The sequence below is a fragment of the Tachypleus tridentatus genome, chromosome 12, assembly GCF_004210375.1.
Source record: "Tachypleus tridentatus isolate NWPU-2018 chromosome 12, ASM421037v1, whole genome shotgun sequence".
Taxonomy (NCBI): Eukaryota; Metazoa; Arthropoda; class Merostomata; order Xiphosura; family Limulidae; genus Tachypleus; species Tachypleus tridentatus.
The window spans coordinates 80674447-80688500 of record NC_134836.1 but is presented as its reverse complement, the minus strand read 5'-3'; the positions used below and the strand labels follow the sequence as shown (position 1 = coordinate 80688500).

Genomic DNA, 14054 nt, shown 5'->3' with positions numbered 1-14054 from the left:
CACCTTAAGAGAAGTGTACTATAGCATCCCACAAGGTGGTTTCTCACTACAGTTTGACATACTTTTCTTAAGTCTCAAATACAGGATATCTAATTTCAGTTGCACAGAGTACCTTATATTAAAATTCTTTTGAATGTGCAAATCAAGAAATCTCATGACAACTACTGATGATATAAAGTTGCAGTACAAGAACAACTATCAGAATTACATTTTGGCAATAACATTTCATAGGTCGTGTAGTGACATGAATATTTATTTTGAAAAAAATATATGTTCAGAAAGAGATTTATACTTTTTCTAAGAAGGGAATATCCTTTACACTTAATGGCATTCAAAAACCAAAAGAAATATGAATCAATTGGGCACCTTGAGCATCTAGAAAGATACCTGTAAAAATCCATAATATAACTGTGATGTGGAAGATGTGGCATCTGGTAAAGAAATTAGAATCTGTGAACACAAAGGTTATTGACAAAAGCTGTCATCATAGCCCAAGCAAGTACAAATGGGACCAAAATGATATGGGTTCACAAAAATAAAGCTTTCAGTTATACCATCACATACCTTAAGAAGCTGAGCAATAATACAGGTAATCAGGCTATTTCATATGAACACAGAATGGCAAATAACTGATGTAGTGATCATGGATTTCCATGAGGTCAAATATTAACGTATTAGAAAACCACCACCATTATTATCATACACTAGATGGATTACAAAAGGTGAAAAGGGAGAAAAATGATATACTTTGGACATTATAACAGTACAATGGAAACTATGCTACAGAGATTTTACTAACACAGCCAGCTGTCAGACAGAACATGAACATAAGCAGAAAAATGGACTGTAACAATACTGTAAAACTAAAAAAAACAATTTAATATAATCTCTAAATAACACTCATCTTTCTGTACTCACCACTCGACACAATTCTTGAACATCATGCTGCATGAAAGAATCTAGAGTTTCCCACCTGTAACAAAATTATAAAATTTCATAAGAGTAAGAACAAATGTTCATATATTTCTTTGAAACTTTGTAGTTTTGATAAATACTGCTACATTAGTTTTCCTTAAACAGTTTTCTTCATATGATTTAAACACAAAAAAAAGACTTTTAAATATACATTTTCTTTAACCCTTTCCAGACCAAATGGGTAACACTAACAGCTCCCCTCTTGCTCATCCCAAATTAAGTATGGTCTAGTTACAATTTTTAAAAAAACATATAGTTAGATATGGTATTCCTAACATTTTTAGCTGCAATAATTTCCAAGACAAAAAACAATAAAAACACTTCCCTCTACCTCAACAATTTAAATCACCTTTACTGTTGATCATAAAGTTCCATTTCATATATAGTTATTTTCAACTTGATATGTATTCATTAACCTATTTATTTTGCTATTACAAAATTTCTGGATATAAATAATAAAAAACATACCAAATCTGATATAAATTTAACAATAGCTATCACATTTTTACAAACTTGGTCCTGTGATTTTTGCTTAAAATATTCTTGACCAAGATCAGGTTTTATCTCACCAATACAATTACATTTTAGTAAATAATAAGCTATTTTATTTAAGTCCACTGTTTGAATACAATAAACTTAATAACAGTGTTCAATAAAAAGGGATATGAGCAGGACTGTGTTTGAAAACGACATTCAAGTAGCATGAGATTACTTTATCTCTAACAGAAACCATCTGACAATGTTTAAATAGTAATCACACAATGAATGTAATTCATGATAAATTTAATACTGTGATATATATATATTACCATTTCCTTAAACAAATGCTGTATTAAAGAAAACATATGTAGCAGTTCTTCCTTGTACTAGAACAGAACATTATAGTGAGGTACAGGATGGTATATTTAGAGGCTGTATTGTTTCTATACAAGATGTAAATATAGAATAGACAAAACAAGTATGATACACAAGATCTACAGTAACAATAATGATTTCAATGTTGAGAAAAAAGCACCAATGTAACCCTACACTCCCGGTATAACATGGTAACAAACAAATAAAACATTTTAAAATTACATTTTAGTAGATAGGTTATAATTTTATTCTTTCACTTATCACCTGTTTACACTTACCCAAATGACTTTGTTAGTTTTTTTGTTCCTACAGGCTTGTCTGAAAACTGAAGTTCATAGAACACCCTTTGGAGAGCCAAGGCTACACTTTTTGAAGAATCATCACTTTCTGTAGGCATTTGGTAGACAGCCTTTAGAAGATAACATTAATATTTATTTTACACGTTTTATATACCACAAGAGTAAACTAGTAATATTATTTCAGAAGATTCATTCCAGTGATGTCTCAGTGGTCAAAACTTACAGATTATAAGTCAGTCAGTGTAACTATTCTGTATACTATGGCAATATGAAGAACAAAATTTTTAGGCTTCAATGAAATGAATCAAGCTAGTATTCTAGGAGATAACTGACACATTTTCAAAACAAGTTAATACATGAATTAGAGATTTAATTAAACATTCTTCTAAACCTTAAAAATAATATAATAGTTACTGATACACTAGTCTATTGGATGCATGACTGATTTTAAAACAGGAAACAAAACAATTCTTTCCAAGTTGTATGACATATTATCAATGAACCCAACAGTTATAAGCCATGTCAGTAACACAACTAAATGCTCTTGCGATGAACTCTGCTAATTTGATCTAAATCGTGACCCCAAATTGATGTTAATAGTTTCCACACCATAACACCCAGTAAATGTTGTGTATCTTCAAGGAAATTTTTACAAACTTTCAATAACCATTAAATCATTTTTAGACACAAAATAAAAAGCTTTCATGAAATATTATATTTATATTAAATATAAACTTTCTCTGTGAATACAGACATCAGGATTTTGATTATTTAAACTGCAGTGATTGTGTTAAGTATAAAAGTACTTTCTTACATCTAAAAATTCTCAAATTTAATTTGCAATGTCTAAAACCTTCAAAATAAATTTCAAATGTTTTTTTATACTTTCTCTATCCTAACTGTACAAGGTCGGTCAATCTGATTAACCTTGTAACCACCATAAAAAGACAAGAATTAAATCTAAATCATCCTTTATTCTTTCTATTATTACTTTAAATTACAACATAAAACTACCTTTGTTTATCTCAATAACTTTAAATTTGTAACAGAATATATCTGTTTCTATTTAAAAAACTGCACTGTTTTAATGCCATTTGAATTGTGTCTAATATTGTTACCATTACACAAGCTGAAAATTACTTGACAAACATGTAGCTCATATCACTCTACTGAATTAAATAAGGGATGGGCTACTCGTGAGCATACCTAATCTAACAAAAAAGTTTAATTTTTACATTTTAGTTACTTTTATAAAAACAAATAAATAATATATTTGAAAAACAAGAAATACATTATTTACATGAGTCTTACTTCTTCCTGTTGTTGACTACTGATGACACTTAGCCCAATGTTGTTATACTAATGATAGTAGTACTGCACTAAACACTTAATTAAATCTAATCAAAATCACCATAGGTGTAGAAAAAAAGTGTAGTTAAAAAAAAAAAAGATTCAGTGTGCAACCTAACCCTATATTCACAAACATCACCACAGGTTTCACTGAAGCCATTTTTAAACCCCTTCTGTTCATGTTACCGAGTTGCATTCAAAATTTAATAAAACCATTTTAATATGAAAATATTTTAATGTATTACTATTATCATGTACATTATAAGTTTTATATTATCTTGTCAATACTATGCATTTTTCTACTATTTTTGTAAAATTTTTGTCAATACTATGTGTGTTTCTACTATTTTTGATTTTGTTCCTTAAAATCACACAATCATTTTTTTGGCTAACTTATTTTCATATCTAAGGTCTTTTTGATTAGATATCACAACTTTTAGTCAATACACAGCAAGTAAGAAAGTGATACTTGTAGTAACTAACATTAGGTTTAGGAATGCAACCCCATTATTCAGGACTGACTTATTTTACAGAGCCGACCAGATTCATTACAATATATAGTGGTAGTTTTTCTTCTCCAAAACAGTATTAATAACTTCCTTTATTGTATCTCCACAGAATTTAGAAATATAGTTTCTTATCATTACCTGCATGCACTCAGCATCTCCATATCAAGTATCATTATTGAGCTAACTGCTCAAGCTAATAACACCTGAAGCTAATTGAATAATCGATAACTATTCATTTGCAAGATTTTTTGAAAACTTGAGCTAGAAACTTGAAATATAGTTTGCTTGGCCTAACCAATACTGCATATATTTTCACCTTCTAGGTTTGGTACTCTCAATCAGCCATCTTTAATCTGAGTGACAAAAGACTAAAAATGGTTCACTTTTACTCAAGTGAAGCCACAGTACAAACATCAGTTTGATAGCTCATGTTAATTTTTACATAAGCATGCACAAAAAGCTTAGTCAAATCTGAGAAGATTTTATTGAATAATTCTGCATTTGTGGCTTATGTTGACAGCAAATGAGACTCCTAATTGTAGTGAAAAAGATCTACCCATGTATCAAATTTGAACAAGAACTACTAAAAAGTTAAGTTCGTTTTTTTATTAAATAAAACTTCTGTAGTTTTGGTACAAAGAAAAGAAAAAGGAAGAAAATTAAAGATATTATTAGGCTGTCCAGAAATAAATGTTGGAATTCTCACGATGACATTTACAAGCTAAATATTTAGTAACTTATCCTTGATTGGTTGGTTTAATCCAATGTTTGTCACTTGCAAGGTGTCTTAACTGTCCACTGTTTCAACTCTACTCAAAGTAATTTTCACAACCCCCAAGGTAGCATGGATAAGGACTTTTGTTGATTTTTCTCTACGACTTCAATCTTGGACAAAAAGCTACCGAAACTACAGGGAACATCAACCAGGCATTTGGCCATGGATCTGTTACTGAACGAGTACAGTTCAGCGTTGATTCCAAAGGTTTTAACATGGTGATGAAAGTCTTGAAGACTATAAAAGTCATAGAAGATAGCCATCCTTTGATGAAAACACATTTAGGAAAGCAGTTGACACAGATCCCTGCAAAATAGTATGCAAGCTTGAAGAAATGGTAGGTACAAGCAAATCAAGCATTGCCAACCACCTAAGTGTGATTGGAAAGATGAAAAAGTTGGACAAATGGGCTCCACATGAGCTGAATGAAGATCAATAAAATCTGTTTTATGAGACCTGCTCTATGCTGCTACTGCAGAGTGACAGGTGATGTAAAGTTGATTCTGTATAACAATAAAAAATGATATGCACAATGGCTTCATTGCAAAACAAACAGCCCCAAAGTCAAAGTTTCACCAAAGAAATGTCAAGGTGATTATATGGTGGCTGCAGCCAGCATTGTTAACTACAAATTTTTGAATCCAGGGGAAACAATCACATTGAACAAATACTGTCAAGAACTGGCTGAAATGCACTGAAAGTTGCATGAGAAACAACCAGCTCTGGTCAATTGAAGGGGCCCTATTCTTCTTCATGGCAATGCTCATCCCCTCGTGTCAAGGACGACATTCCAAAAACTGAACAAATTAGGAATCAAGGTTCTGCCTCATCCACCTTGTTCCCTAGACCTTCCCTACAGATTTTCATTTTTTCAAGAACTTTGACAACTTTTTGAACAATAAATGCTTTCAAAACCAGACAGCTGCAGAAGAAGCTTGCAGGGAGTTCACTGACCACAGAAGCTACAATTTCTAAAGCCGGGGAACAAACAGTATCATTACACATTGGCAAAAGTGTGTTAAGCAAATGGTGCTTACTTTGATTAAAGCATGTTTTAAGACACAGGTTTATTCTTTTCCAAACTTTACAGATCAAAAACAACATTTATTTCTGGACAACCCAATACATCTTCGTATGTGAAGTAAATGTTCAGTAGAGCACATCTGCTAAAAATATAAAATAGTTTGAATTACCAGTCTGAGAAACAGAAGCTGGAAATCACAAAACTAACACTTCTGTTAATAACACAATATCCTACAGCAGGTCTGTTTTGCAGCACATTACAGCATTTCTTGATAATGCATCAAAGAACAGAAAATAATATTACACAAAAGCCACACAATGTTCAATAACTATCAATTTTTCTGGCTTTATAACTATTTAAGAACAGCTGTTAAAGGTTTAGCTGAGCTTTTTAATGGGAATAAAATTTGAACCGAAAAATAAATAGACAACTATATACAGAAAACAATGTAATATGTCATTTGACTGATTAAAAGATTGGCTGTTGTTTGGTTAATATAATATTAAATCCAAGAGAGAATTATTAACAAATCCTGAAAGAGAAAATGTGACAGATTGACAGAGCAAGAGAAGCCTGATTTCCTATCTTATGGCTCTGTAATCAAATAAGGCTGAAAGCTATAAAAATTATGCTGTACTTGAGAGATCAAAACATTATAATGCGCACATTACGTTATATTTTATATTCTTGGGAGGAGTGGTAAATAAATTACAGAAGAGGAGACACCTAGAGAGCAAAAGTCAAATACTCATACTACAGGAAACTTAGGATTCTGTAAAAGTACTGACTTACAACGATAAGAACTTCAACATACATAATATTAAGTTTGGATTTTACCACAATAAGAAAGTTGTTTAATTAACATTAATTTAATTTTAAATCTAATTCTTGACACACAAAGAAAAGGATGCCAAAAGAAAGCAAGTTAACCAATGGAGTAACCTTTTATAAGTTGTACAAATGATACATTACAAATGTTGAAATTGCAAATATACCAAAGTTGTATGTTATCTAATAACCAGTGAAATACTTTTCTGTAAATTTTATAAGTGACACGATTTAAAAGTAGTAGATATTTATTCTTAAGCTGCATGTATGACAAATTGCCAACTAACCCAACATCTACTACAGTGGAAGACTGAATATTTTATGGATATAATATATTATAAAATATAACATTTAGTATAGACCTTCCGTATGTTACATATTTATGCCTTAGTATACAAGGTAAAAATATTAAAAACTATCGTGCTAAGAAATGTGTAAAGGCTACAAGAAATTGTGCACAATAAACTAATTTTTTTCACTGAAAAATTAAAAACTGGTTTCAGGATTTCAAAATTGGTTCACCAAAGAAACAGGATCTTGTGCTATCTTGGGCATCTAGAGTTCTTACCTTTCGTAGCTGGTTAGTGAAGAACAGTGTTTGTAAAAGTGAATTCATATAACATGTTGCTCCCTGGTTCTTTAGACCTACATAACCTGTATGTTTCTTGGAATCCCAGCTGTAACAATAAATTAAGATGCATCTCATATTTACACCCTTTACCACCCAGTGGCCAGTGCACTACTAAATATTAATAACTCATAAAAGTGACCATATCTGAAACACACACACTTCCAATATAACATAAGTATGGACCTTTTAAACAATAAATTGGACATTTTGGGTCACTTTGATTTATAATACAATAAAAATCACAACACAACATATTTATTTTGCTAATGCACATGAACCACATAAATTGTTGACCTGGACTAGTTTCTTTACATATACTAGTTGATCTAACAATGTAATGCACTAGATAACTTTGTTGAAATACATGTCACAACAACAAATCATTAAAACCACTATAAATAGTTGACATTTATGCCAGTATGTCTAAAACCAACATATTTTATCTGTATCCTCTTTTACTAACTTGCATAGTTGTTAAAAACATATCTCAATATTTTATTTATCTTTGCCCAAGGATGAAATACTATAGTTACATTCACAATGGGCTTGAGTTATGAAAACTGTGAACTTATAATGCCAAGAAAATTACACCAATAAAATTTAAAACATAAAAAGTTATTAAGTTACTATTCTTCAGTGGCACACGAGTAACAGAAAATAATTACTTTCAAAATGTAGTAAGAAATTTTATGGCTGCTGTAACTAGACGAAAATGGTAATTAGGGAAATAAGCTGCAAGAATGTTTCAGACAATAGATTTACAATTCTGTCAGCTACAGCTGTAAAGCAACACACAAACAGTCAAATCTTTAAGTTTTTGATCTCACCACCTGCGACGAATCACAGATTTTAAATTATCTGAGCAAAAATAAATTTCAAACAAATGTCAAGTTTCAGGATTTGCAGCTTACTTTCATCCACTGAATTAGTTTCACCATCACAATAATCATTACAACAGGGAACAACTATAGTTACAAATTTCTATCTTTTAAATTAATTACCCAAACAAAAGTTACTTAGTTGGTTGGTTGATTTAGTGTTTTATGGCACAAAGCAGCTAGGCTATATGTGCCAAATGTCCGGTTAAAAGGTAAAAGTTAATTCAGTAAAATTCATAAAACGAAATCAAGGTAAAACAAAACAAAGTTAAAAATAAATAAACAGCATAAAACCAATGTTTACATATAGTCTATAACGTCAAGAGAAAACTACAGTAGTTCAAGTTGTAAAGAACTTTCTGTAGCGTGACTGTTATAATCATAACTCACCAGGAAGACTAACAGGTAAGTACAAAACCACCGTCAGTCACATGAAGTTGGCCTTTCCAGTCCTGGTGTCGAGTTACTTAAATGTTACGGTCAGTTTCTAATTTCAAATTGAACTAGATGAACTGTGATCTTTAAAAGGGAGCCACATTAAAAAGGTATAAAGTATATATTAAAAAACTTATATGGCATTAAAAACATTAATGGCCTTTAAAACACTAAACACAATACCAAAGTAAACAGTGTCACCATCACCAATAACACTGTCTAACATTATGGACAAACCTTAGGACAGAACATACTTAAAATGGTGCTGTCGTTGTGAATCATAACAATGACAAAAAAGTAAAATGTGGCTTATTGTGATCTGAGTGTTACACAAACAACACATTGGTGCATCAGTTCCAAATAAAAGAAAACAATGAGTTAAAAAACAGAGTCCAATGCGTAATCGAGTTAGAACAACTTCCTCTTTCCGATCCTTACGGAAACAAGATGGCCAAAGTACAAGATAGGCTTTTATTTGGAAAAACTTGTTTTTGCATCACTCACTACGAGTAAACTGCCAGCTGGCATGGAGCCAAGCCTTGAATACAGGACCATAGTCCATGTATGGAACAGGCACAGCAGTGATAGAGCCAGAGCAGACAGACTTAGCTGCAGTATCGGCGAGCTTTTTCCCACGAATACCAACGTGGCCCGGTATCCAGAAAAACTGGATAGAAGTAGATGTTAAAGAAAAATTGGCCAGTCGGTTTTGAATATTGGTGAGAACAGGGCATGAACCAACGTGAAGCGATTCCAGGGCCAGTGGAGAAATAAGCGAGTCAGTATAAATCATGCAGTTTGAGTACTGTTTAGCTTCTATGTGATCCAGGCCAAGAGAAATGGCATACAGTTCAACAGTGAACACAAAAGCTGTAGAGGGAATTCTGTGCACAACCACTGAACCACAACAAACCATTGCAGAGCCCACACAGTCACCTGATTTCAAACCATCTGTATAAATAAGAATGGAAGGATGGTTTGAAAGATGTTCAGCAAATAGCAAACAGTATTTCCAATCAGGAGTGTCTACTTTTCTCAGATGACTTAAAGATAAGTCGCAATTGGGGAATGTATGAAGACATGGTGGGATGGGCTGACCAGTGGATACAGCAATGTTATTCAAGGATAGACCCAATTCATCTATGCCTGGATACGAAGGCCAAAAGGAGCAATGGCAAACAGTCTGGTCTGAAAAATCATGGCCCATTAAGGAAGGAAAACACAACTCCAGGTGGGATGCTTTGGTAAGGAACGAAGTTTCGAAGCATAGAATAAAGAAAGTTGCAAACAGTGCAAAGAAGGTTCATGAGACTCTATATATAAACTCTGAACTGGGGAAGTGCAGAAAGTCTCAGTGCAGAGCCAAAGTCCTTGATGATGAATAGGGTCTAGCACCTTTAAGGCCAATGGTCTGGCATAGCCGTAGACCAGTCATCCATAGTTGAGTTTCGATCAGATAAGAGCACGATATACCTTTAGCACAGAACGTTGATCTACCCCTCAAGTGGTGTTAGAGAGGACACAGAGAATGCTCAGTGCTCTCGTACATTTGACTCGTAGCTGCTTGATGTGTGGTATAAAGGTTAATTTACAGTCAAAGATAAGCCCCAAGAACTTAGTATCAGAGACCACAGACGGCACAACTTCACTGATACGGAGTTCAGGATCAGGATGAATACCCAGTTGGCAGCAAAAGTGCATGCAAATGGTGTTAGAGAGAGAGAAGGTAAAGCCGTTTGCTGTGGTTCACTTCAGTAAACAATTTAGGGCATTTTGTAGCTGCCACTCAATATACCTCATGCTCAACGACTGACACGAGATGTGAAAGTCGTCAACATATAGCTCGTTTGCAACAGTGAGAGGGTGTTTTTCAGTGATAGCATTAGCTTTTATACTGAAAAGTGTGACACTCAAAACACAGCCCTGATGGACTCCAAGCTCCTGTAGAAAAGAAAGGGAAAGTGTCGAACCCAAATGAACTTGGAATCTCCTGTCTATTAAAAAATTTAAAAAATGGGCAAATGGCCACGTAACCTATATATTTGGAGGTTTCGCAACATGCCATACCACCATGTTGTATCATAAGCCTTCTCAATGCCAAAGGATATTGATACAAAATGTTGTTGTTTGAGAAAGGCTTCTCTGATTGATGTTTCAAGTCAAATCAGGTGGTCCATGGTGGAGCACTGTCATCAGAACCCACACTGGGTGAGTGAGAGGAGGTTGTTTGTTTTGAGGAACCAAACAAGATGAGCGTTAACCATCCGATCTAAGGTCTTACAGAGACAGCTCGTCAAAGCAATTGGATGGTAGTTTGAAGGAATCGTGGGATCCTTCCCAGGTTTGAAGAAAGGCAGGACAATAGCCTGGCACCAGGCATCAGGAAAAACATTCTCCTGCCAGATCCGGTTAAAAACAACCAGAAGGATAGCAAGATGGTGCAGCATCTCATAGTGTATATCATCAGGTCCAACCAATATACTGCCAGACTGATGAAGGGCCAGTTTGAGTTCCACCAGTGTAAAGGGGCGATTATAGTCATAGAGACAATCAGCTTGAAACGAAAGAGGTGACTGCTCTGCCCAAGTCTTGATGGCTAAGGAAATTGGAAGAAGAGGCAGAAGTGCTAGATACCTGGCAAAAGCTTTCACCTAGAGTATTGGCAATGCTTTGGGTATCAGTTACTTTGTGGACATCAGAGAGCAAGATCGAGAGGGGTACAGAGTGATATTTCTCACTGATCTATTAATACTTATCCCAAATGATTTTGAAACAGGTGATAGAGGATATTTGATCTTAATCCAAGATTTCTTCTGGCTTTGATGTCTTATACACCAAGCATGTGCATGGCGCCCACAGGAAAGCTATGAAGTTCGAGAATGTGGGATATCTACAAAGTATCCCAGGCTCATTTTTGAGCCTTTCGTGCCATGCAGCATTTAGGATTCCACCATGGATGAATATATTGTGGAAAAGGTGTCGAGGTTTTAGGAATACATTGAGCAGCTGCTTGTATAATGCAGTCAGTTACTGCTGCCCCACAGCCATCTACTGATGGCTTACAGACAATGGCAGGATCAAGTTCTGCAAGAGCAGTGAAAGAGGGCCAGTTTGCCTGATCCAGCTTCCACCAGGGCATGCGGGTTGAGTGGCATGGCCAGTCTCTCTCAAGATTATAGGAAAATGATCACTGCCTCGTGGATTATTGTCAACCCTCCATTAAAAATGGGAAAATAATGAAGGGGAGCAAACTGAGAGACGAATAGCAGTAAAGGACTGACTAGACATGTGGAAATAAGTAGAAGAACCAGTATTGAAAAAAGAAAGGTTGTGATCAGAAAGCATTTGTTATACAGAGTAACCCCTCTCATTAATACCAGCACTTCCCCAGAGGAAATTGTCCATTAAAGTCCCCCAGGATGAAACAGGGAGACGACAACTGTTCAATGAGAGCATCAAAATCTGATTGATCATATGCCTCTCCAGGTAACAGATAGAGAGAACAAACAGTGATGGTATGACCCAAGGAAAAACGGATGGCTACGGACTCCAAGGGTGTGCCGAGTAGCAAAGACAGGGTGGGCACATGCTGATCAACCAACAGTGCCACCCCTCCATGCACTCGTCCATCACACAGCCTGTCATTTCTGTATAAAGAAAACTGCCAAAAGGAGACTATCAGGAGGTTTCAGAAATGTTTCCTGTAAGGAGGGACAAAATGGATGGTAGGAAGCAATCAGTGTTTTGATGTCATCTAGATTAGAATGTAAACCTCGACAGTTCCATTGTATCAAGGTAGCCATTTTTATTTACATTTAGGCAAACTGGGCAGAGAACCTTTCTGTTTATGACTACATCTTTTTTCCTTATTGTCCTTTTCGTGAGAGGTCTATTGAGCTTCATGGATCCTGCCCTGGGTCAACTGAGCAGGTCTTTGCTGTTGGAAGAGGATTCCAGAGACTGAGGACATGAACGAATGATTGTTTTGCATCTTGGGTTGAGAGAGGAAGATGAATCCGAGGAAATGCCTGAACCAAAGGATGTGGATCTTGGGGTTTGGTGGAATGTATATAAGGAACAGAGATAGGTGTCGAAGTTGATTCATCAACTTTTTTAACCATGGAGGTCAAAAGACTTTTCATTTGTTTGGAGGTACAGAGAGATCTGTCTGCACTCCCACAGTAGCTATGGAATGAAGTGCAGCAGCATACGTTCGAGATGAGGGGGTGGACGGAAATTTTCGAGCCTCGGGATGGGTAATGTTATGAATCATTTTCAAACACTGCACCTCTTTCCTTCAACCATTTTGGGTAAGAACAAAAGTACAACATGTGAGAGCCATTGCAATTGATGCAATGACAGTTCATTTCACACTCATAGGCATCATAGTCCTTGCCAATGCAATGAGCACACGTCAATGAACCACGACATGACGTCTTTGAGAGACCGAACCGTTGACACTGGAAACATCGGAGAGGGTTTGGAATGTATAGCCGTACTCTGCAATTAAAACAACCTGCCTTAATAGTGGCAGGTGCACGTGGTGATGTAAATGTCAGAATAAGGACATTGATCAGCACCATAATTCCATCTTTGCAAGTGGAGATACACTTCACTGCAGAAACTCCTTTGGTGGAGAAACCAGCGAGAATCTGTGACTCCGGGATGTTCTTCAAATCCCTCTCAACAATAATTCCTTGTGATGAATTCAAAGTAGCATGTGGTGTAACCTCTATAGGTATATCCCCAATAGCCTTTGAATGCAACAGGAGTTCACTGTGTTGAGATGTTTCCACCAATATGCCACCAGAACAAAGTTTTTTTTACAGACTTTGGAGAGCCAGCAAGTCCCTCTAATCCCTTCTAAATGAAAAAGGGAGACATCTGCCCTAAAGGTTTATCTGAAAGTGAATGCAATATAAGAAAATGAGGTACAACAGGTGGTACACACAGTGAGGATTGCTGCTCAGAATCTTCAAGACATGGTCGTTTACCTATAGACTGTTTTTGCATTATTTTATTAAGATTTTTAATTGGAGTATCCATAATAAAGAAAGGGAAATTTCGGTGCCCACTGACCCCATCCACCAGGTAGCCCTCCGAGGGGATGCACTACAATGTCAAACAAGGACACTACAGCAATGCCAGGGTTTCGTGAGCATTAAACCCTAACACCAGCATCAGATATAATGTCCACAACACCTATTGAGAACATCCAACACTAGTACTTGATTGATCCTAGCACGAGTGGACCTGCTGACTGACCCAAGGGGAGACCACCCCAAGGCCACCCATCTACAGAAATTCAAGGCCAAAATGGTGTGTTAGGGTTGGACCCCTCAGCCACCAGGATCCTCTCCTCCCTTTCACGGGGTGCCATGCACAGCAAGCACGTCAGTGGATGTTTATATCCCAGAGGAGGTAAACTGAAAGAACAGAACCTTTCCTGGGAGGTCCCCTCACCACGTACAGAAATCCACACTGAGGGGACAAAA

General features: G+C 35.6%; 1 protein-coding gene across 3 annotated transcripts in view; it reads right to left on the bottom strand.

The window, feature by feature from the left end:
- Nucleotides 1-14054, bottom strand: part of LOC143233793 (ubiquitin carboxyl-terminal hydrolase 7-like) — a 77015-nt gene that overhangs the window by 45522 nt on the left and 17439 nt on the right. For all 3 annotated transcript variants that reach the window (XR_013018310.1, XM_076470474.1, XM_076470475.1), the window contains exons 8-10: nt 7184-7292; nt 2109-2239; nt 919-973 (exon numbers count right to left, since the gene is read on the bottom strand). Coding sequence is in view for 2 of the 3 variants with exons in the window: in XM_076470474.1 (XP_076326589.1) it covers nt 919-973; nt 2109-2239; nt 7184-7292 (295 nt within the window). In the remaining variant the exon portion in view is untranslated. The remainder of the gene's footprint in view (nt 1-918; nt 974-2108; nt 2240-7183; nt 7293-14054) is intronic.